Source organism: Aptenodytes forsteri, unplaced genomic scaffold, assembly GCF_000699145.1.
Source record: "Aptenodytes forsteri isolate BGI_AS27 unplaced genomic scaffold, ASM69914v1 Scaffold166, whole genome shotgun sequence".
Lineage (NCBI taxonomy): Eukaryota > Metazoa > Chordata > Aves > Sphenisciformes > Spheniscidae > Aptenodytes > Aptenodytes forsteri.
Genome location: NW_008796110.1, coordinates 853,689 through 879,285, shown reverse-complemented (window position 1 = coordinate 879,285; position 25,597 = coordinate 853,689). Strand labels below are relative to the sequence as shown.

At 37.4% G+C, this 25,597-nt stretch overlaps 1 protein-coding gene across 1 annotated transcript in view; it reads left to right on the top strand.

Annotated features, from left to right (window-relative positions):
* The window catches only part of IL17REL (interleukin 17 receptor E like), a 48,345-nt gene that overhangs the window by 11,107 nt on the left and 11,641 nt on the right, over window positions 1-25,597 (top strand). Inside the window, exons 2-9 of the mRNA XM_019474050.1 lie at window positions 8,933-8,960; window positions 14,906-15,055; window positions 15,828-15,937; window positions 17,364-17,478; window positions 19,109-19,153; window positions 19,967-20,106; window positions 20,270-20,341; window positions 22,564-22,618. Coding sequence (XP_019329595.1) covers window positions 8,933-8,960; window positions 14,906-15,055; window positions 15,828-15,937; window positions 17,364-17,478; window positions 19,109-19,153; window positions 19,967-20,106; window positions 20,270-20,341; window positions 22,564-22,618 — 715 coding nt within the window. The remainder of the gene's footprint in view (window positions 1-8,932; window positions 8,961-14,905; window positions 15,056-15,827; window positions 15,938-17,363; window positions 17,479-19,108; window positions 19,154-19,966; window positions 20,107-20,269; window positions 20,342-22,563; window positions 22,619-25,597) is intronic.

Below are 25,597 nucleotides of genomic sequence, written 5' to 3'. Positions count from 1 at the left end.
TGGAGGACTGTCTCCCGTGGGAGGGACCCCACGCTGGAGCAGGGGAAGAGTGTGAGCAGGAAGGAGCAGCAGAGACAACATGTGGTGAACTGACCACAACCCCCATTCCCTGTCCCCCTGCGCGACCCGGGGGGAGGAGGTAGAGAATCTGGGAGTGACACTGAGCCCGGGAAGAAGGGAGGGATGGGGGGAAGGTGTTTTAAGATTTCATTTTTATTTATCCTACATCCTACTCTGATTTTGATTGGTAATAAATTGAATTAATTTTCCCCAAGTGTTTTGCCCATGACAGTAATTGCTGAGTGATCTCCCTGTCCTTATCTTGACCCATGAGCCTTTCGTTATATTTTCTCTCCCCTGTCCAGCTGAGGAGGGGAGTGATAGAGCGACTTTGGTGGGCACCTGGTGTCCAGCCAGGGTCGACCCACCACAATAGGCAAAAAGTTTTTTTCCCACTTGGATCTGATTCAAAGTTCATTCAAATCAGTGGAAAGAGTTTCACTCTACCATAGTCCTCCACAATCTGTGAATGTGAGCAGGATGGCATTTATCATTTATAAAGTTCACAGTGTACAGCAGAGCGCTGTTCTGCTCCCGGGACTAACTCTAAACATAAGCAAAATGAGTACTTGCCTAGAGCAAAATGGTGAGGGCTTCACTGTGTATGCCAGAGCACTGGAAAGCCAGGCCTGCAATATATTTCCTCTTTTGCTGAGCAATAGTGTTAGGATGTATGAGAAGACAGTAACTGGAATAGAAAAAGATCTTCAGGCTAAAAGAAAAATAAGTATTTCTAAATGAAATAACCACTGCCTCCAGCAGCAGCAGGAGGAGCAATTCTATCCCAGAGGGTCTCTTCTCATAATCTTCACTTCAATTCTTGCCTTTTTTTTTTTCTTTTTCCTTTTCTGTGGCAATCTCACTGCCCACTGGTTCCAGTCACCTCTGAGGCTGCAAGTCTCAGTGCTGTCAGTGCTGCTGAGGGATCCTGACTAAGTTTTTCTTGTAGCCTCTTCTGAGCTACAGAGATCACTGTACTATCCTAACCTCAAAGCATGGGGTATCCATGGTTGTTTGGAGACCATGTGGAATCTGTGTTCTCCAGTTTTTCAAGAAATGGCCAAAGTAATGGCTGACTTGATCTGGTGTTGGTGACAGTACTGCTTCTAGCAGGAGGCTGGACTTGGCGACCTCCAGAGACCCCTTCCACCCTAAAATTCTTTGATTCCATTTTAGCATCCTCTGTATGAGATCTCTAGTCATTCACTGAAGTATTCCAGTATCCCTGTCTCATTGTTAGACTAGAAGTGCTGATTTGGTAGATTAGTTGTCCTTTCAAGTAGCTGAGTGGTCTGAAATTTTTGACACTGTATGTATGGGATGGTGCTGATTTATACTAGCTGAGGGTATGGCATTCAAAGTGCATTTTAATTTTACTTTGTCTATTGTATGCAATTCTGTTTTGTTGACAACTTGTATTAATATTTTAGGAAACATGACATCGAAATGATTGACAATTTTTTTAAATTTTTTTTTTATTTTTTTATTTCTAAAAAAAAAAGAAGCTAGAGCATACTGTTGCTTCAAGCAAATTCTGCTTCTAGTCCTGGAGTTGAAGCATACAATAGAACAGGCAGCTTTTATTTCAGACTGTCATAGCTCCCTTTGGTCCAATAAATTTAAAAGCAAGTGGTTTCTATGTAGGTTCTTTTTGTATCACAGCATTATTTTTACATACAATTCACTTAAAAAAAATACAAGGAGGGAATATTCTTCCCAGTTGTGAGACCTCAAAGCAATATTGTTTTGACTGGACATTCACTTATAGGATAAATGCATGTCACTGCAAAGAATTCCCAGAAATAAAATTAGTGTGCTGCCAACTCTTTCACTTGTTCTGCTCTGTAAAAGGGATACAGCCATGCAGCCACAGTAATGGTCAGAAGACGTTATAGGCCACATGCAGTCCAGCTAAAATACGGGACAGTCTGGTTAAAATATGGGAACAGGATTCCTCTGCATCGATGCAGTGCAGGAGGAAATACATACTGACTTGAAGACGGAAATCTCTGTTACACCTGAATAGTAGCAGGTAAACAGAAGGACAAAAATCTAAGGGGCCTGAGGCTCTTGTGTTAGTCATGTGCTCCTGCATTACTGAAGTACTGCTAGACTGTAATGGAAGTGTTGGCCTTGTGGCAAAGAGCAGGTTGTGGAGGACAGGGTCCATACATTTGCATACATGTGAAATGGCAAATGGTGCAGGAAACAAAAATTGGTAAAAGGCTATGCTTTAGACCACTGTGAAGCCTTACTGAAGATTGTCCAATAATTTCAATAAGCCAAATAATCTCTTCCCCGTTTGTTCATTGTCAGTTCACTGTTTAGTTGAGAGCACATCAACATGGTGTTAACACAGGCAGACGTTACCTTGCTCTGTTGGACACAAGCCAGCTCTCATCCAGAAAGCGTGTGACCTTGTTAGCACTGTACTGAGCCTGAGCTTAATATCCCACCTCTCAGTAGTACTTATCCTCTCAGGTTCCCCACTGCACTAATGTGATGGGATGGTTTTTGTTCAGCTTAGAACACACACACAGAGACTCGGAGCTGGATAATGCGTAGGCATGACTCAGATGTTTTGTTTTTAACATTCTGTAAAAAAAATCCAGCAACATCCAGGCACACTTGTAGAAGCAGTAGTTCAAAGTAGTCCAAAATAATGCTTTGCCATAAGTTCAGGTGCCTATTTCTTTTCTCATGGATAGCAGTGCAAATGTTTCCTTCTATGATTGCTTAGCTGATCCCATTGCACACTGTTCACATGTATCTGATCACCACATTGTCAGTAAAAGTTGAAGAACAACCTTGTGGTTTGCCAAAAATTAAAAAGGATCATCAGTAAGAGAGTTTTACCTTGGCAATGAAAGTAATTACACATGATGTCAAAACAAATACAGATGCTGCTTTTGAGAAAAGGTCTTTTGGGGACACTGTATTCAGCGGCACTAACTATGAATTTTTGACAGTTCTAAGTGTTCATATTATGTGTATTAATCATTATAATTCCTCTGGTTCTCAGTAAATATAACCACAATTTTAGTCAATTGCCAAGTGTGTTCTGTAGGCCTATTATTTTTCCTTTTCACCCATTTCCAATAACATGCTTTTTTGTATGAATACTTGACCATGATATATTTAGGACTTTTTTTAGTGGGACAGGAATCATTATGTTATCCCTGTGCTTACTCTTACTGTAAAGAATTCTGTTTCCTTACATTTGGTAAGATAAATACAGTGGTGACCTTTGTAAGAATAGAATGAGAAAAGTCCTGTGAGGTTCCAATCCCCACCCACATCAAGGACATGTAAAGTGCCTTACACATTATCTCCTTCGCCTGTGAAAATAGCTCTGGAAAAAGCTAAAGCATACTCAGTCGTTTCCATTTGTGAAATTCTCCTTAGATAGTTTCTGGGGCTGAATGTCTCTATGAAAGAAATTACAGTCATTTGTTGATAGTCTGAGGAGCTTATGATACAGCTCTGAATCCTCTCTGTTTCCATCCAAAGTTCATAAATTGTATAGATCCATAACACTTCGACTGTGGCTCTTCACCGCTCAAAGACCTTTTTCTTTGTGGAGGTGATTGAGATCACATTAGCATTGTCAGGTTTTTCACTAGAGGCCATGAAAAATCATTTAGGACTCTTGTGGCCCAGTATCTGTAGGCTCTTCCGTCCGTGAATTGAATGGGGTGAGCAGATGGAGAAAAGAAGGCTGCTGGATTGCTTACATAGAAAGGGGTAAGTAGCTCCCTCTCTGTATTGGAGGATAACTACTGATATGACATGGCTGTGGTGCTCCCAGTTGAGACAAGGAATATTACCACTTTACAAGGCACCAAATAAACCCTAGTGGGAAACTGTCTTCAGAACTGTGTGTGGTTCTGGTCACTCCATTTGGACAGATGCATTAAAGTAGAAATAGCTGCTGAGAAGGGTGACGGTAAGAAGGGAAGCCTGTTTTATTAGGGAGGAATAAAATAGCTTGGCTTTTACAGTCTTGCAAAAAAGCTGAGAAAAGGTATATTACTGGTTGTAGCTAAATGGAAAGTAAATTCCAGGGTGAAAAGCATCCATTTAAGTGAAAAGATAATGGGCACAATCAGAAGTCAATACAAGCTAACCATTATTGTGTTTACGTTAGAAATTAAAAGATTTGGTGCTGGCAGAGAACAGGGCTTCTGGAATAGTCTTGGCTATTGGAACAGTGCACATGAAAGCGTGACTGATTTTAAAATGAAGCTTCACCAGTTTTTGAAAGGAATTAGATGATGTGGTACCTGTGGTTATCAGGGGACTAGACCCAGTGATCTGGGAGATCCTCTCAAATTGTGTGCAGAATAAGATGGATTTGTGCAGAGCATTCCCTCTCGACTGAAATCAAAAAGAACATGATTAAATTCATCATCTTTATCAGCCTTTTGGCTACAATTTGAGCATCAGTTATTGCAAGACCATACTTTCCCTCTGTTGTAAGAATACGTACAGTCCCATGCTTACTTTTAATGGTGGTCAAAGAATGGAAATTGCTGGAATAGGGGGAAACATCAGAATATGGTCACGTGCCCTCTCTGACAGTTGAACCTGAAGTAGGTATGTAGGTAATAGCTTTGCCACTGAGGATCTCTCAAAAGGGGGAAAAACTGTTCAACTCTATGTTCACTGATTTTAATGTAGGCACCTTAATGAATGAATGTTAAGTGTCTGACAACCTGGTCCCAATTAAAGAATACATTTTAAGGCATTTTCAGGCATATTAGTATTCCTTATGGAGTTGTGGAAGAGCTGCCACCAACTCCTCTATGAACGAGGTACAACAGAGCTAACAGGTAGACTGTGAAATCAAATTTGCCTCAGACTCTTTCCTGCTTGACAGAACATTCAGGGAAGAATTTCCACAATTCTGTGCTTGATTCAGTGCCTGGAGATATGAGAGGAAATGAGAAGCAGGTCTAATCTTTCTTTTCCTTGGCAATTTTAATTCATGAAAATACTCTCTGTGCCCCCGAATCGAAGTCTTCCTCTGCTGATCTCACTTTCTTCTCTACAGTCTTTAAACAAAACAATGTGATATTGCAATTGGCTTAGATTGAGGAGAAGCTGCTGTGCTAGCTAAAAAGTTGGCACCACACCTTCTATTCAGAATGCTGCACGTTGGTGGTGTATGTTCAGATAACCTCTAGCTACAGTTGAGTAATACCACGAATGGGGAAAACCCTAGAGAAATAGGAAAATCCCTAACTGTTTGTGCATTGTGTAAGTATATTTTACTTAGGCTCTTTGCCAAAGCAGATATGAATCAAAGATGCTCTCCGTATACGAGTAAAATGTACTATCATGTTCAGGATCTTATTTTTGCATAAAAGACACCCACGGCATTTGTGAAAGGGGAAGAAAATTTCCATTCTGGTTTTAGTGTGTTATGTTTTTCTATTGCATTCATCACTGAAAATTCCTGAAAACAAAAGATACAGAAAGTGGGAGAGGAACTTGGTTAATTTATTTGAGTTCTTCTTTGAGACAAATGGTCTCTTTTGACTATTTTGCAAAATGATTATAAAAGAAAATACTGCCCCCCCCCCCCCCCCCCCCCTCCCACTACAAAACCCCCCCCTTGGTATTGTACAATAAAAAGAAACACGTATTAAAAAAAAAGGAATTGAGCTGTGACCAAATGCTTGCTGTAACTGGCAAGTGTTTGTGCAAATGTTTGATTATTTATGTAAACCTTCCCAACAGCTCCTCACCCAGAACAAAACCAAATGCCCAAGAACGACAAAACATCTCCCTACCAGAACAAAAATCACTGATGGATATGTTTCTTTTTCCTATGGAGAAGATGGGAAAATAAATGCAAGATGGTACTGGAAAGTGCTCAGATGAATCCTACCATCTGAGTGAAAAACAATAATTAATTAGGATAGACTAGAAGGTATAGGAGGATTTCTGCATCATCCCACAGCCCCACAGAAGTGGGTGGGGATTTTTTCATGTTTGTAACTTCATTTATTTACATACGATTTACATTTTTCAGGTGTCATAACAGGGGCTCCAAAGCACTGGCCTTCCTTAAGTAAAGGGCTGAATCCTCTGAATTTTGTGAGATTTTTGTTGTTTACTTCAATGGGATCTTGATTTTTTTCTAATGTATTTTTGCACCATGATTGTAACCAGAAAGGATGGTTAGAGAAGTTAGTTTAAAGATGATGTTCTAAGAAATTTTGACTGGCAGCTGGGAACTCTCTCAGTTTCCCTAACCAAAATATTTTCAATAATCTGGCTGCAAAATGGGAAGTTAAAAATACAGAAGTAAATTGCTAAATTATCAACTTCACGAGAGATTAATTTCTTCCAGTAAGCAGTGGCTCAGCAATTAGATGATCCAACAGTTAGGTTTTCTCACCAAGAAAGCTAGCTCCCTAACTCACTCACTCAATTTTTTGCAGTCATTTTGTATATTTGTCTATTCCACTCCCTAAGGCCATGGAGAACCTCAAGTAAAGAGACTGAATTAAAATTGTCCTTCTGCATATTCTTGCAGGATTTGATTAGAAATAATTCAAAATTAGGGCTTTGAAACAGCAGTTAAAATTCCAGTAGTTTTATGAGCTGGCACGTTCCACTTTTATTGGTTTAATGTTGCACTGAATTATTCAGAAAGCTATAGTCTTCTTTCTATTGATGAATGTGCATTGGAAGAACCAACGAACTACCAATGAAGCTTTTTTCTGGAGGGCAGAAATAATTCATAAATGACAAATATTTCTATGAACACATTACAGCAGAAATGAGGTCGCATCAGTTACATTTTTCAATCCTTCAGGGGGATTTGAGGAATTTATGAAACCATTGAAGCAAAAGTAGCCCAGTTTTAGAACAGTTATGTAAAGAAGTTTGATTTCCTTTACAGTATCATAGAATCATAGAATGGTTTGGGTTGGAAGGGGCCTTTAAAGGTCATCTAGTCCAACCTCCCTGCAATGAGCAGGGACATCTTCAACTGGATCAGGTTGCTCAGAGCCCCGTCCAACCTGACCTTGAATGTTTTCAGGGATGGGGCATCTACAACCTTTCTGGGCAACCTGTGCCAGTGTTTCACCACCCTCATTGTAAAAAATGTCTTCCTTACGTCCAATCTAAATCTACCCTCTTTTAGTTTAAAACCATTACCCCTTGTCCTATTGCCACAGGCCCTACTTCTTTGAGTGTCAGTGTAGTACTGTGTAGAAGCAGCCAAAGTAATATCTTTAACAATGTCACAAGTAATTTTTATAATCTTCAGTCTATGAAAATGTATGACCATCTCTGTCTTATTATAAAAAGTGGTTTAAAATACCACCTTTTATGCATCTGCACTTTTATGAGACATAGTGACAAACTGCCAATTGTTGAAGATGAAACTTACCTCCAGAAGTGATTATTAAAAATAAAAGTGCCAAAAGGACAAAGGAATGAGAACTAATACAGGTTCGATACTGGTCACTGGGTTTCTAAAGGCCTTCTTTAAAAACAAGCTTATCTAGCTAAAAATTGAAAAGCCGTGATGAAGGACAGAAAACACAGTTCTCAGGTACTCTAGGCAGCTGCCACAGGGTAGCTAACATGCTGTCATTTCTCACCTGCAGCAATAATATGATTTTGCTCTACAGCTGTGTTTATGAGGAGGACAGAATTACTTGTGGACGAAAGTCTCATGGAACACCAAGCAATAGTTATTTTATGATGTGCTAATTCTTACCCAGGCTGCAGTCTCTGTCTTTGTCTACAACTTGAGAACTTCCAAATGTCCACTGAGAGACTTTTGCTGGCTCGAAAACTTGCAGATTGTTGGCTTATTGACAAGATCCTAAAATGTTTTAAAAGGACTGAGAGCTGCCAGTCCGTTTGAGAACAGAGGAGACAAGGTGGTGCCTGCTCCTTTTGTGGGTGTGACAAAAATGTCTCTGTGAATGAGACACTGATTTTAAAGGAAAGCAGAGGGGAACATATATGCCGTATACAAAGGAATACTGGTATAAGCGCTATGTCAGAAACTTGAATGCCAGAACAGCAGAAAACAGTATTTGCTGTCTAAGTAATAGCCTTTCTTTAGAATGTCATGCATAGTAGTCAAAATAAGATTTGTTATTTTTATACTCTACAGAATTTTAGTGTGTGGTTAAGTGTTTATTTTACTGGGAAAATGGATGTAGTCTGTCTGAAAGATAGCTGGAAACTTCTTAAAATCTCAGTGTCAGGTTCACTTTGCCTCTTACAAAAACACTTTCCCACTTGAACACGGTAAGTACTGTGCGTGAGTAATTTCATTTGCAGGATTCTGAGCCAGGTAGTTCTCAGAAATAAAAAGGCAAGTCTTATTTCTAAACTTCATTTGCAGTTACTGTAATACTTCCTTCCATTGGCCTAGTGTTCTCTTCTAAAAGTCATATAATATTCAATAGTGTTCTAGACATCTTCCATTAAAAAATCACTTAGTTTCTTTGCTCTGGTATGAAGCAGTCCATTGTAAAGTTTGACAAAACAATAAATAAGCTCTTGGTCAGCATGAATGGCAGTACCTGATAAAATGATGTCTGTATTTGATGGAACTGTTACACTTGTTATAACAATTACACCTTAGTAGAAATACCTGAAAATGAGGATAATGCTGATTGTGTGTCCCCATACGTATCAGGCTGTCATATGCAGTAGTGATGTGCATTTTCACTGTATTTGGAAATCTTTTTTTTATCTTGAAAATGATTTCTGTTGTGAACTGTGAATATGTTTACTTGTTTAAGGTATGCTTATATTTGTGTGTACAATGATTAAGCAATATTAATTTTTATTGTTACCTCAGCTTTTATAATATTTTTGTTTCTGTTTGCAGGGGATTCATTGTAAAAGCAAACCTTCCAGTGAGTATACATAATTCACATTTTTACTACATTTGTTTTTGAAAGATAAAAATAATTTATTGCAGATAATAAAGCCACTTTCCTGGTGACATCAGATCACTGTCATGACAGGGTGTTTACCACCAGTTTTCTCATACTAAACATTGGAAATTGGTAGGGTCTGATAAATAATAGGTTAATAATGACTGTGCATTTTTGCTTTATAATTTTCCTTACCATAGATGGTCATTGGGAGAATTTGCTTAGTCATTTCACATATTTTGATTGCTTCCACTTATTATTATTGCCTACCGTAATAATATAGGCTCTTGAATTACCTGAAATCTGAAGCCTCCATCAATCACTCCTGCAATGCACACAGTCACTTGACAGGGAAGTATGAGGCAGCTGCCTTGCTGGCAGTCCCCTCTGAGAAGACAGTCCTGGCTGGAGGCCCAGGTCTGAGCACTGCTTATCTCCATGGTGCCTTTCCTGGATCTGTGTGGCAGAGAGTCCACAGACAGGGAGAAGCTGCAACGCTGAGCCGCAAGTGTGTGAGATGCTGATGCTATGGTGTGGGGTGTGAGCCGAACGTCAGCTGTCATGAGTCTTACTCTGAAAGCATGGCATTTATGGGACATGTGTTGAGGTGGAGAGGAAGAACACGGCTGTGGAAGGGATGCAGTTAAAAGTCCCACCTGAAAAAGTCTAGTCTTCTGCCAGCGAGCAGAGTGAACCATTGGTGGCTGGTTCAAGGATTGCGAATGAATCTTTTTAGGATTAGGCAGCTGAGCTGCTAGTTACAGAAGAAACAGGGGCGTTGACCTTTGCTCTGCCTAGCTGAAGCATGCCTTCATGCCCTTGGGCAGCACAGGCTGAGGAAACCAAACCCTTCAACCCTGGTCTTAAAGGGAAGGACACCTGCAATGCTGTTGGTTATGAGTTAATATCTGTGCTGGGTATTACACAAATGCAGATGTAGATAGTGGAGACTCACTACAGGTACCACGAGGTGGTGATTCATTCCACCCATCTTAGGACAAGGTGATTTATGCGCTGGGAGGGAGGCGAGAGGGGTTCTCCATATCTGTTGACCACCAGAGGTGCTTAGATGATGCACATAAGCTTAAACTAGATGTTTAGCTCTTAGCTGGATATAGACTTTGGGCATTGAAGAGTTTGTAAACTAAAGATTCTTATCTTTCAAGATGATGTACATGAAGCAGAGCTGCTTGTAGGTTTTCAGTGCCGCCTGAAAATGACTTATCAGCTATCTCTAATACAAGTAACATATAGGATGACTCAGCCTTATAGGGGTGATGAAAAAACATTTTTTTAGTCTTCATCCTAATTCACTTGTGCAACAGTGGGTGTATGCTCATTTCCATACTTCCTTTTCTATAGTCATTCTTTTTATTATTTATTATATGAGGTAAAATTACCTTAAAAGACCTTAACTGTATAATAGAGCACCTTTGCAGTAGTCATTGCTTTTAGCTCTAACAAAGAGATGACTTTATTTCCTAGAATGCAGCTCAGGACTCAGCCTTATAGGGGTGATGAAAAAACATTTTTTTAGTCTTCATCCTAATTCACTTGTGCAACAGTGGGTGTATGCTCATTTCCATACTTCCTTTTCTATAGTCATTCTTTTTATTATTTATTATATGAGGTAAAATTACCTTAAAAGACCTTAACTGTATAATAGAGCACCTTTGCAGTAGTCATTGCTTTTAGCTCTAACAAAGAGATGACTTTATTTCCTGGATTTTGCAGCTCAGTAGTATTTGGCAACGTAGCTTTGACTCTGCCTTCTCCCTCCTGCTCTTCTAGACTATTGGTAGTACATAAGGGCTACTGTAGTATTTGAAATTCACTGTAATATATCCAGACATTGATATCAATATAGCAATGATTTTAAAAAAGCCTTACATTCTCAGAAAATGTATTTGGCACAGTATATCACCATGTTGTCCAATATCCTTGAAAGTTTGAAATATTTTCTGAATGTACAACTGTGAAACCCTCCTAATTTACTGTGCTTTGAAATCTATTGTGAAAGAGAGGCTGTCAGTCTGAAATTTAATCAATTTCATAATTGGTATAAGTATTTTTAAGTAGCAAATTTTGGTCTTTATTAACTGAAGTGCACCGTATGGTTATCTTAGGAGAGCATATCTAGTTTGTTTATGACTTTTGTTGAATCATCCTAATGCATAGATGCAGCAGATACTGTGATAAATCATATGCAAATAGGTTTGAAATGCCACTGTAATTTATATTCATGGAATGATGCTCCAGTGAAGCAATTTTAGTGTGCTTTAGATATGCTCACAGATTTAGTGCTGTCAGTATCCTAAGTAGTACAGATTCTTACAATTCTTGTAAGGAAGAAATATCAGACAAAAAAAGTTAGGATTTTCTATTGGGGGTTGGCCTGGACCTCTTATTAATGGGTTTTCTCGGCAATTTTTTTTGCTGTTCTCCAATTTCATCTTCTTGCCTGAGGCTTCAAATTATCCATCTAATCATTTCTATTGCGTATTCATTGCTCAGCTCTGGCTTCTATTATCTAACTGTACATAAGGTGTGTTTTGCTGTTGTGACAGTTCTGGGTTGATTGCTGCATCATCAGATAAAAAAATAATCTGCTGTGGTTGAGCTGATGGCATAAGTACAAGGAAAGTGTCTACATGCTGAATAATAAGCCTTGGCTTCTTTATGCCTGGGCTTATACGTATCCATAATTAAGGAATCTTTTATTACAGCAACAATCCTTCTCTCATGTAGGGCTAATTACAGTTATAATTCATAAGCATCAAATTTAGGCAAGATTTACTCAGCAGATGGTTTGTGTAGCAAGATGTATCTTTATGTCTTCTGGGGTGTAGATCAAACTACTCATGAGAAAAGGAAAGAGGTGTGTGTTCCAGAGGAAACTATCTGAGGGGGGGATTAAAAGATGGTAAGGTAAGAGTTTACTGAAGAATTAGTCAGAAATAAGTCTCCTACTGTGATGATTTATAGAATGAAAATTATTTTCTGTCAGCTCTTCCTTGTATCATATATTTATTGTGATCCAAAACTAATATCCTCTTGCACGATATGATCCATTTAAATTATTATTGAGTTTTGCAGCATCTTTTGCAATTCTCAAAGTGTATCATAAAATTAATGGAAAAAAATCCAAAGTGGAAGAGTAATTTCATTTTATCCAGTGTATTACTTATTTGTTCTCAGTTTGAAGGTAGAAACTGTGATCAAGGAGAACAGTTGGAAGAGTAATTTTTTTTTATCCAGTGTATTACTTATTTGTTCTCAGTTTGAAGGTAGAAACTGTGATCAAGGAGAACAGTGTACCTGCTTACAGACAGACAGTAGTGCCTAAAACTGTGTTTGTGCATCTGCCTGATACTGATCCAATGTCAGTAATGCATCTAGGTATGACTTAGGAATATCCTGAGATAGTTCCAAGCCTGTGAAATCTGATAATACCATACCTCAGGCAGTAATAACTAAGGACCGAATTAAATTATGACAGTCTCTCCTAAAAATAAGTAGGGTCAAATAATAAGGTCAAATTCACCCAAACAGAACACTTTGTAAAGAACTGTCAGCTTTGACAATGTGTATATATATATATGTTGCTCTTCCCTTAAATAATTTCTACACAGACATGGAACTGGGCAAGATTATAGGCCTGGATCAAGAAATTTACACCAACAATCAAGGAATTAAGCAGAAACAGTTGCTCCTGGATACCATTTGGTATCCACACCTGCATGTCATATGATGCAGTCAAGAAAATATCTTTTTAAGCAAAGAGACAGAGCTAAAACTAATCATCACTTATCACGTTATTAGTAATAATTATCAGGTAGTTCTGCAATATAATAACCTCCCAATTAACTGTGGGTGGATTGATTTGGTGTTGTACAATAACTCTCCGTCCTGAGATACCTTCAGGATTATTACAACACCCATGCTTGGAACACAGAATGTAGTGTTCACATCTGGCTGCTGTGTACTGTACTTCTTAAGGCTGCCTCATCTCTGTGGAAACATGTTTACAAATTCTTCAAAAGTCAATGTACTCCATTGCTCTTAAAGCCTAGTTTGTATATTTTGAATGATCTGTGTTTTTTCTTTGGTTTGCACAAGTTGTCTTCTCTCGTTGCCAATATTACCTTGGATAATTGAGAGTTGACTCTACTATCAGTTGAGGTAAAGTGTCCTTGTTTTTCCATTCTTTTCCACTTGGTTCATATCAGCATATCCTGTTGCCTCCAAAAGATGCTTAATGGCACAAAACCAGGATAATGGAGTGGAGATTCAGGTGTGAATCTTTTCTGACTTTTGATATGTATCACGCAGGACTTATTTCTCCTGATAGCAAGTGTGAGGGCACCTTAAGGCCTGGCAGATTCAACTGGACACTGTGAAAGTGAGGATCTCATAATATAGAAGGAGGTCCTGTACAGGTTAATACACTTTCAGTCTTTAAATTTAGAGCACTTTCCGTCATTGCAGGGGTTGGAGGGGTAAATAAGGATAAGTTTTGCCCTTCCTCCTCCTCCACATCCTACCTTTCCTCTGTGAGAACTGTGGATGTGTCTTCCATGTGAGTCAATGGGCATCCACGCTTGACAACAATTCTTGGCTAGACATTGAGGAATGCGCCCTTTCCTGACAATTTAAGTTAAGACTCTTATCCTGTATTTTATGGCAAGCACAGTATCATGGCACTGCTGTTTCATACTATGCTCTTCGCCATACTAGTTGAACTCCTTCTAGGAGTATGTTAAGCGGTATGACTAGTAAGAGTCAAATGTTTTTTTGTTATTCCAGCCTCTCCCCAGGAGGAGGAGAATGTGCAGTAGAATACTTAGTTTTACTTGGGTGTCTTTTAACTTTCATGCTATGTACCGAAGTGAGAAGGGTAAGAAATATTTCAAAGAAATTGCTATGATGTAGTTACAGCTAAAATGAGGTGTGCTGCATTGTATACCACAAAGCCAAGGACAAAACCCAACTCCCTGGATATTTGTCTGATAGTTTCTTGAACTCTTAGTTTTTGGGACTACAAACAATGTTTGTGAGCTGGAGAAGTCCAAGGAATGCATTGGGGATTACATCCACTGTACCAACATAAATTCATAAATAAATAACTGATTTCTGTGCAGGGCAGTCTGAGAAGTAGAAAGAGATGAAATATGGCTAACTGATGAGATTTGGGGCCTTAAGACTGTTTTTTTCTTTTACGTTAGGCTACAGAAGGAGGCTGTGCAAAGCAAGGTCCTAAGGCTTTGGGATGGCTAAATTTCCATAGGAAAATAAGTTGAGACATAGTAGCTGTGTTCTGTGCCTACTGTTTACACCTTGAAGAAGGCCTGGATAATATTTATTCTGCTCTAAAGCAGAAGAAAATCTTGTAGATGTGAGGGATTTTTCCATGACTAGGAATGCAATGGTGCCCTCTTGTGTGAAAGTGATATTTTAACAGCAGTTGAGACCATCAGCCAATCCTAAAATTAAAATACTACCTATGAGAGCGCTCACAATATACAGGTAATGGCTTTGAAAAAAAGTTTAAATAAACTATTAGTCTAGCCACGATCTAGCAGATTGATTATTTAAAAACATTATTAGTCTAGGCATGCTCTGCTAGCCTTAACTGTTAGAAGTGTGTTTCCTTCCTCTTGTGGGTTAACACTTCCCTAAGCCAGGAAATTTATTATCAAACCCCATCTGTAATGTAGTTCTTTCCATGCCCCCCTGCATTGCCTGTGAAGCCAATGAGCTATGTTGGCTGTGTGAAAGTCTTAGGTAAAGTACTGGCTTTGCTGAAGTCAATGGTGACTTTCCTACTGATTTCAGTAGAGCTGGAGCTTCACCTTTGGTGCTTTCTCTCCCCCACATATCCTGTGCACAATGAGGTTTCTCTGTCTTTGTATTTGCATTTGCAGGTGGCATTTTTAACAGCTTCTGCCATGATGCTCCTGCAACTCTATCTTCTATGGTACTGAAAAGCATGAAGATCTCAACAGTGATGAAATGTGTCCAAGGAAGTCCATGCTCTCTTCATTTAAACATTAAAGGAACTCTGAGTCTGGATGGTAGGAAGCAGATTTGCTACTGAATAATTTGTTTACTTTTTGTTTATAGCTGCTCAGCCAAATTTTGTTCCATATTGCAATATTTGTGTCCAAGCTGTTTTCATGTAATTATATCATAAAGATAAGTTTGGTGAAACCATTTTACTCCAAACCAAGATAAAGCCGTGGCCCTTCTCAAGGGAATGAGAACCGAGAGAATGAATTCAAGACAACTGAATTTTTACTTCCAACATAATACACTTAACTTGTCCTCTACCAGTGCCCCAAGCATGCTGCTGCCCTTTTCTTTCTTGCTCTGACATGAGTGCACACACACTAATTCTGTCTGCCGTGGTAACTCAGACATGAGTGACTGCCCCAACAGAAGGAGAAACAGTTTATGCGTCTGAAGTTACAATTCTGCACTAAAATAAAATGAAAGCACTCAAAACTTTTTGGGCATAGTCTATTTTTACTAACACCCTGCCATTCATGTGCTTAGTGTGTTACCATTTATATATTTCTTGGTGTGCTTCACTCAGAGTTAATAGGTTTATTTTTTAAATTTGCATAAGAATTTGCATAATTCAAGCTTTAATTTATAGCAATCTGTATTAAATCCTTGCTCCTACCCCTGTGTATTATGTATAATGCCCCTTTTTTAACAGAGTTAAAATACATATGCCTTTCACTTAGAAGGAAAGTTTATGATATGGTATGTTTTAATTTATTTTTTGTTTTTCTTAAAGATGCTGAAATTATATTTTTGAAATCTATTCCTAACTCATTTCAGAAAATATCCGTGGGCTGGAAATATGTTCTCTTTCACTGGACACACAGCAATCTCAGTGCACAAATGTGAGATTTGCTAGGAAAAAAAGCAAGATGCTTAATGGAAAGAAGGTAAGCTCCTTTTTTGGGTTGTTTTTAATTTAAATGTTTATGAGCCTTTGGAAAAAAATGTATTTTGTATCTCTTATTTTCATCTCTTACTGACTTTGTGGAAAACTGCAATGAAATGTATGCTGCAGCATTGTCAAATGAAACTGCATAACAAAATGTCCTTTTATAACCTATAAATTCAATTCTCCACCATTTTCGTACTTCTTCCACTTACCTTTTTGCAAGAGAAGCTGCTTCTGCAAAGCCTAATTTTCATATCAATCTTGCTGGCTTTCTTTTTGTGCCCATATGTGCATACATATGATTTATTTAAGTCCAACCATGTCCATGGAATTTACACATCTAGAAGACAGCCCAGTGCCTAAGCACTTGTGCACATCTGTCCTAAACTCATGGTAATAATTGCAACAGCAGAGTACAATTTTTTACTCAACTAAACCCAGAAGTATTTGTTATTAAAATTTGCAACTGGGAAAAAAAAAAGACTCATCCTCGACCAACTGCTTAAAAGACATGAATTTTTGCTTTCAATTACTGGCGGATAACTGTTATTAATCCCATACAAAATGTGTTACTTCATGTGCTTTGTAAATGTTATATTGATTGCACATGTGAAACAATGTTCTTCTCCCAAACCGCAATTGCAGTTTACGCTCTATATCACTTGATGATCAAACGTCCCTATAGGCAATGCAGGGCCAGCAATGAACAATTGATAGGTTTTAGTGTAAGGTAAGTTTATAGGCAAGACTCAACAAACATATTTAATGAAATTTTCTTAGTTTCAGTTCAGTGACTAGAATGCTGACATAAGACGTCTTTTACCCTCCAAATGCCTTGTACCAAATAGGAGTATAACCAACACGAAAACCTATATAGAATTTAATAGTTACTGCTATCAGTGAGGGAATGACCTGCTATAACTGGCCTTCAACTTTTGTCTCCTAAATTACTTTCTCTCTCACAAACTGTTACTGGAATGAATAAATTTGCTGAAGTTGCCATTAAATGTTTAAACAGACATTTTTTTCCTATTCTGCAAGTGTTTGTGCTTGTTAAATGCCTACAAACTGGGACTTTTGGTAGTGTGTAAGACCTTTTTGCTTTTGAAGTTCAATAAGCATTGGGCACCTGTATTTCTATGCTTTTAGAATTATTTGATAGCTTGTAGATATTTGGATTTCTGGAAGTGAAGAAGATAGCAACAGCCTGGATTAGAAGTAATGATACTCTCTGAAATTCTTTCATTAAGTGGTATCTGCTTCTTTTACATTCTTAATGCTACAATATCTGAGACTGCTTAATGCTCCTTGTAAATATAAATAAATCTGAACAAAGAATATTGCTTGCTTAACTCTGATAACCAGTGGTTTTCATGTATTCTGGAAGTCACACACAAACTTGATTTTATAAATGTTTTAAACAGGTACAGGTACAATTCAATTGCATTGAAGTCAATGTAGCACAACACATCTATGTGACCATGAAAACAGTACCAAATTACTGTGAAGTCAAGCTGAGTCAGGAATACTATGTTGAAGGTAGGAAAACATCTTAAACCAGATGTTTTTCAAGAAACATCTTTTCAAAGAAAAAAGCCAAACCAAACCAAAAAACCCCGAATGCAAAGCCAAATCACATTCCGGGATACACTGATCTAACTGATGGTAGATCATGTATGCCAGGACCAGTCTTATTCTATGTTTCAATGATTTATTTTGTGCATATAAATGTCTGACTTGCTGTAAAAAACAGAGACCAGAGTTTATATCTAAAAGTACATGGAAAACTGAACTACACTATGCATTTGTCCTAATTGGCCTTCTTGTGATTGGCATGTGCTCTTTCTCTGCCTGCAGGTTCAGTCCTGTGTGCTCTCTGTGCATAAGATGGAGCCTCTGCTTCTCTTCATAGTTAGGCCACAGGTGGTTTGAGAGATTGAGGAAAGCTTAACAAGAAAGTGTAAAGAAATTTCTTTTTACTTTCATTAGCTAGCTGTTCTATCACCTGTTTTCACGTAACTGGATAAGATAAGGTAGTATTTTTCCATGTGTTTGGCATAAAATGCCTACCATATGCATATAAAAATAGATTCAGCACTGTGGTCCAACCAAGATACAGTGTGGCTAGTGAAGACAAGTGCACCAAATGGTGGTGCAAAAAATGAAATGAGACCCCTCGTTCGGTCTGGTGCCTGGGCTTGTCCTGCCTTCCCATCTCCAGGGCCTGTGGGTGGGCAGCTCTTGCCCTTGCCCCTTGGTACAGTATCAACCCTTGCACGCAGTATCAGACACATTATGGCTGTTTCACGCTTTCATAGAAGTAAAACCTTTTTGTACTTAAAAAGCCTTTCATTTTCTTGATAAATGCTGATTCACTATTGAAGTAGATATGTACTTTGTGAATAAAGGGGGGGGGGGAAATAAGGTTTTATAAAGCCCAGTTTTAAAACACTTTACAAGGGTGAGTAAACAAATGAAAGTAGGAAATATTACTCTGGGGAAAAGAACTGTGTGGGGAAATGAGAGCAAAGTGCTGCTCTAATAGTGAGTTAAGCAAGGAGAGGTGAAAACAGTAGGCAGCACATTATGAGCTGATTTAGTGTTCTTAAATCAAGATTTAAGTTTTGGAGATACGAATATTAGATATTAGTTCTGAAAGTGTCGCCTGGCCTCTAATTCTGGTAAGCTCCCTGGGAGCTAAATAGGGTGTTTCTTTGTAAACCTAGAGTAGAGTCAGAATAGCAAAAATACACAGTTGTTTATAACAGAGGAATAAGCCTGGTAAACAACAGGAGTAGCTTTCAAGGAAAGAATAACTGAAATAATAATAATAATTAATACTACTACTACTACTAATTTTGTTAGGTACTAGGTAAAGAAGTGCAGTGTTATATCGTAGATTGCCACCTTAAACTGCTGATGAGGTTTTCCAGTAAAAACCCCACGCTGGTGAGATAGCTCCTTAAGGCAAGTTGTGATATAATCTCTGTGTGTGGTAAGGGTACTTTTCTTTTTTGCTGTTTATCTAGAAGTGGATGTAAATCTGCCTTTAAAAAGGGGTATAAGAGATAGGTTTCCTGTTGGGAAGCTATTGGATAATTTGGCAGTTTGTTTACACAGTTATACAAATAAAGCAGCACTGAAGAAAACTCTGGCTTCTATTTTGCAGATTGCAGAAACAGTGATGTGGGAAAATATATTTCAGCTTGTTCGGGTGAGCTGATCTTCTATACAACTTAAAGCTGTGAGATACTTCTGGTGACCTATACAATGATATGTTTTCATAGCTAAATAAGCAGGGAAAAAAATGATGATTTACAACTACCACTACTTATAATTACCACGTAGTTGATGATAGATAATGTCCTGAAAATGTGTTTCTTTATATTGACTTGGAAATGCTAGATAGCAGATAAAGATATTGACAACCTATTTAATACTTAAACTTTTGGAAATAGGTTTGCGTCCTTTTCACGCACTTCATTGCTGGTTTTATATTTTGTCTATAGACAGACCTCATAAATAGATTGAAATTAATTTACCAAACTGCTATCCTGATTTTGGCATAGCCATGAATATAAAAATAATAAAACGTCCCCCCACATATCATATTCTCTATGAAATGAAATTGGAACCTTGGGATAATCAGCTTTTGTAGTAGTATTAGTATGTATATTTCAAGTATTTGTACATGAACTACATAACATTTCAAGTACTAAGGTTGAGATACAATCGGTAGGTGTCCTGGCCTCTCAGTATTGCCAGTGCTAATTTAAAACTGAATAATATTGAAATTTATTCTCATGAAAGTTATTATATCTCATAAAATAAGAATACTTTTAGGAATATCAAGATATAAAAAGAATTAATTCAAACATCCTAGGTAAGAATCTATAGATACTGAATTTCATCTCCATCAAGTTATGAAATATATTCTGTACTTTTTATAAAGAAATAACAAAATCAGAAATAACAAAGTAATAAAGAAACAGATGTGATAATTTCATGCTTCAATTTTCTTTTTCAGCTGGAAAGTTTGATTATAATGTAGACAGGGCAAGGAAAATTATATCAGTGAATGTATCCAACTTTCTTCGAGATCAAGATTATTACGTTCGCCTGTGCCACAAATGGTTTACCTGTGAAGATGCAGGGGCATTTGCTGTGGTGAGTTAAAGCTCAAAGCAGTTTGTTGAACTGGTGGGAGGTGACTTCTAGGTGGAAATGTTCATTGAGGTCACAGTTACAGGAAATGCCCTTCTATATCTTTATTTAGCTTTATTAAAAGTCATTTACTGTCCTGGATTAATGACCATCTTTTTCATTTCAGATAAAAGGGAAGGAACCTTTAAAATCAGTTTCTCTGAAATATTCTCAGCTACTCCCTTGTCTTTGCATTGAGGTAATACAGTCTGGAATTTGGTATACGCTTGTGTTTCTGATTAAAGAAATTTTATCTGGGATCTGTGCTAAGAAAGGAGGAAAAATCTGTAGAAAAAGGCTCTAGACCTAAGTTTTTTACTAAGGCTTTTCTGGCCTTATGATTATGTAAATGTAGAAGAGATTTTTTAGGAAACACTAATTAAAACATGAAGATAAGAAGAAAATGGGATACAATTTACATTAATTTATGGAAAGTACTGTGTAAGATTAATTTGACTGATTTTTTGTAAGCAATGAAAAGACAGAAAATTTAATCTGACTGAATTTCAGCGTAGCATTTGATATAGTATTGCATGAGAAACTAAAAGAGGAATTGAGGAAGCTGGGAGTGAGAACAAGATTTGTATGGTAGATAATACCTAGCTGGAGGGCTAACTCGACTACTCGGTGTTAAATGGGGCTGTGCTAGTAGGAAGGTTATTTAAGGACCACACTTCCAGCAGTTCTTATCTAAGTGTTTTCATCAATGACATGGGCACAAAAGGTGGGAACGTGTTAATGAGATTTGCTGATAATACAGTTGAGAGGTGTAATAAAAATGGAAGAGGGACAGGGTAATTGGAAGAGACTAGAGATCTTCACACATGAAATAACTAAAGGCAGATGAAGTGCAAGTTCATGCACTTGCTCTAATAAAAAGAATTCTTGCTGTAAGATGCGAGCCCTCATTTAGAAATAACAGTGGAGAAAAAAAGATCTGGGTGTAATAGTTCATCGCAGGATGATTAAACTAACATGCTTACATGATATAAACATGAACAAAGGTCTAGTGGGTTAGCTTATTCCAAGCTAACAGGAAAGTATGGGCAAGGCCTTCTTTGAAATACCGTAGGCAATTCTTGTATCCGTATTCAAGAAAGATTAATTCAAATGGAAGGTGTGCATAAAAAATCTAGAATGGTTGGGGAATGGAGAGACTGCCTTATAAAGGAGATTCAGAGAACATGTTTTATTTAGCCTGGTAAAACACATGCAAAGAGAAAATATGTTTGTTGTCTAAATACACATCAGAAGGGTCACTTATAAGGAAAAAAAGCCATTCTTGCTGTAAGAATGAAGGGGGATAAACTTCATTCCATGAATATATTCAGGATAGTTACAGATTTTTTTCTGATAATCTGAGAAGTGAGATTTTGGAATATCTTTTGTAAAAAGGAATAAAAAGTCACTAAACCAATTTAAAATTATCTTGGTAAGATATAAAGATACTGTGTGACCTAGTTTCTCAATGAATTTTGGGGTAGGATTTACCTTGCAGAGTAAGATACCTAAATGTAGATGTCCAGATGTAGATATCTACATTTGAATTAGATGTCCAAACTCTTATAGTTAATGGAGATCTAGTTAATGCAGTCAGTTACTCAACTGGCCAAATGTAGATGGCTATTTTGGGATGTGCTGGGTAGCACTGTAGACTCCACTGGCTTCATTGGCTAGATCTTCATATGGCTACTGTAATAGTTATTTGGGCACTTTAGTCACACTCAGAGGTATACATTGTAGGCACCTAAAATCACATACCTTAATATGCAAGTTAAACCACAAGGTCTCTTCCAAGCCTAGGGATTTTTTTTTTATTGCACTCTGAAAGGTATGAGGTCACTGGAAAAATATTATTCCTCTCAGCATATACACAGAGAATTCCACAATACAATTACTGAGCAAACAGATGGGAACTGTGAGTAATAGAAACATTTGCACATGAATCTAAATAATTAGGGTATAGTAACAGCCATGCACATATACTTGCAGATTGGGTTAAGCGTTAGTCCTCAGATTTTAAGGATACATCCTTTACCATAACAAAGGCCAGGAGATCTGATATTATGATTATTGAATGCCTTTTGATATCCCTAGAAAGTAATGACACTGTAAGAAACTTAATGAAAACCAAACTGGAAGAATTTCTAAATGAAATTGGGCTAAATATGTGACTCAGAAATAGTAGGAATATAGTGCTAGAAGGGATCACCTTAGTTCATCAGCTCCAATCCCCCTAATGATGAACAATAAAATAGATATCTCGTGCAAAACATCCTTTAAAAAAACTACTTCCAAAACTTTCTAATAAACATAGCATCTTTATCTTTAGTGGAAAGGTTGTCTGTCACATTCTGTCTGAAATGTTAAAAACTGGTGTATCTGAGAATCTCTAGCTAATGGCCACTTTTTGGGTTGTAGGGTTGGCTGGCAATTCCAGATGCAAGGAGGATACAACTTTGCCCCTTTGAAAATGGCAAGTATTGTGTGATTACTCTTTATATGAGTGATTTTCAGCAGCTCCTGTAGTATGTCACAATTTGAAATTCATCTAAGGTGAAAACCATACATTGCAAGACTTCAAGGACATCATCATATTGGTTTGTTATACTGTGGGTAAATGAAATAACTTACTTTCAGACCAAATTGTTCACCAAGTTTATGCCAATATAAACACTAAGTAACTTTCTAGTAATTTCCCACATTTTCTTAAGTCACACACAAACTGGCCAGAAGGATGAAAAGCCACTGAGGTCAGCTTTGAAATGCTGATGTGAGCAGAGGGCTTCAAGGAGAGATTTGAAGAAGGTGTCCATTCATGTCCGACACCCAACTTAAAGGAGGGAACAGGGAGTTGATAAAGAAGACAGTTAACTGCATATGGGAGTTCCCATACTTAATGGGAAATTTTTCACACAAAGCGTTCCAGCAAAGTCAGAGTTTGGTCTGAGATGACAGCTGAAAAAGAAATTGTCATATTATATAGGTCTTTAGTGAAAGCTTTACCAGGCAGATAGAAAAAAGCGTAGCCTGAAAAAGTTTTTTATTGTGTTCAGTCCAACATAAGTACAACAATATTTTTTCTCCAGACTATGCTAAGAAGCCCATTAAGGGATTTTAGTATTTGATTTAAAAAAAAAAAAGAGAAAGAATAAAAACACCAACCCATAACAGTGCATCCAAACTCCATTAAACTGCATAGACATTCACTGCAATCCCTTCACATTCTTTCAGGGCTGATATGTTTGTGTTAAAATGGAAGCAATTTCTTCTTTAGTTAGCCCAGCCTTCATTTCTGATTTATTTTATTGTGGCAGAATATAGTGTTTGTGACACTACCATTCCTTCGTAGCAATGGAGTGCAGTTTGACTAAATAAAAAGGGTATTTTTTTTTCTCTATTTATGCAATAGAGAGCACTTACAGGAATAGTCACGCTCTGTCTGTAGCTATGTCTATGTCATGTAGTCAGATCTGGCTTTAAGGTCACCAAAGCAAAGCCTGTTTGCCATCTGCAGTATGAAATCCTAGCCTCTATTCTTACTAGCTGTTCAGCCTGAGGCTGGGTCTCATGGGGCACAGGTTGTTTTCTTCCAAATGTTCTCCTATCTCTACCTGTTTCCTGTGCTTGGAATGGTTATGCTTTGCAAGTGCATGAAATTGGGCTCATGAATCCCATGATTCCTTCCTTCCTTCTGTATTCTGCTTCTTTTCCTTCCCCTCCTACTGCAGTCATTCTCCTCTCTGATGCCATTGAATCAGGACTATGGGGATAGCTGAAGCATAGGTTACAAAGCTTTACGTAGTCAGAGGAAAGGCAGTATATGCTTTGGCACATTGAAGCTCTTGAAGCTTATTTCTGTCCATTTAGGAAGTTCCAATGGACAATTACAATTGAAAACTTAACTTATAGCTTTGATAAGGAAGTGAATATGCGAAATACTGTTTTGCAGCTATACTTTTCCTTTACTCAACTATCCTCCTTGCAGGAATCTCAAGCAATTTTTCAGACTCTAGCACCCAGCTATTTAAGTATATAAGGAGTTCCAGCTTTTGAGCCACATTGTTTTCTTTTTAAATCCTTCTTTTTCATAACTGACAGGTCTGTTTGCTGGAATATCTAAAGTAGATGGGTTCTTTTTTTTGCTTATTTATCATTGATGTAATAAAGTTGGGATTATAGATTTAGTTCTGTGGTAGGAGGTAATTAATAGTTGTGTATCAGAAAAAAGCTCCTCTATGTAATAACTCTTTTGGGTTAATGTAACTAAGAGAAGAAAAAAAGGAAAAAAGAATGTCTATTGGTTACTAAACAGTGTTATTATATGAGACTGAAGATGAATGAGCATCTTTATTATGACGTAAATAAGTAGATGCCACAAAGGAATAAAACAGAAGAAAACTCAGGTAATAAGTCAATGAGCAGGCCTGGAAACAAACCTGAGAAATCTTAATTGTGGTGCTATTCTCTTAATTATTAGGATTACACTTACATTATATCTACATTATTACAGACTCCTATGACATCAAAACGTATGGTGCTATTCTCTTAATTATTAGGATTACACTTACATTATATCTACTTTATTACAGACTCCTATGACATTCAAAACGTAGCTGTGAAAACTGTCAGAACTGTTGGGACTCAGGGCTTTGCAGTCAGGTTAAATATTCTCTAAACATTAGCTTTATAGTCCATGTCCATTTATTAAAACCAGCACTTTTTAAAAAGAATAAAGATGTCCAGCATTTTTTTAAAACAGAATAAAAATTTCCACTTCATAGAAAGTTTCAGTTTTTTGATGTACGCACATTGGGACACAAAGTTAAGACAGGAAGAGGCTTGGCAGAATTAAAGGATCTGGAAGGTTTCTATTAGAAAATATCAAAAGGTTTGATTTCAGGACATTTCTGAGAGAAGCAATACCAATAGGAATTGTTGTTATGCTTGATGGGAGTTGAATTTGGACACCTGGTGTTTCCACTGTTTTATGTAGACTGTGCTTCTTCACTTTGCTACATTTTCTAGCGATGGGTATTGTTTGTTCACTCCTCTTCAACATCCATCTGGCCACGTTTTCAAGTTTTTGCTTCACAAATAGTTGCAGAAATGTAATTTTTTCCTACTTCTGACTATTAGGCAAATGTAAAACTTTTCAAATTACTTCTTGAAGTATGAACTGAAATATCAGTTTGAATTTCTTGCTGGAAATTCTTTCATCCACATGCAGCTAAATGGAAAAGAAAGTCAGTACGAAGTGACTAATTTGACCAATCAAATAAAAAAGAGAGCTTTTATTTTATAATAGTGCCTATTTAAGATATCCCCAAATATATGTTGACTAGCTCTGAAATTATGGTGTGCCCAGTATACATAGAAAGAAGATTTATATAAATGCTGTAGAAAAATTATTTATTGTGAATTACTTGCACAGCTTTGTTTGGGATTGGAGTTC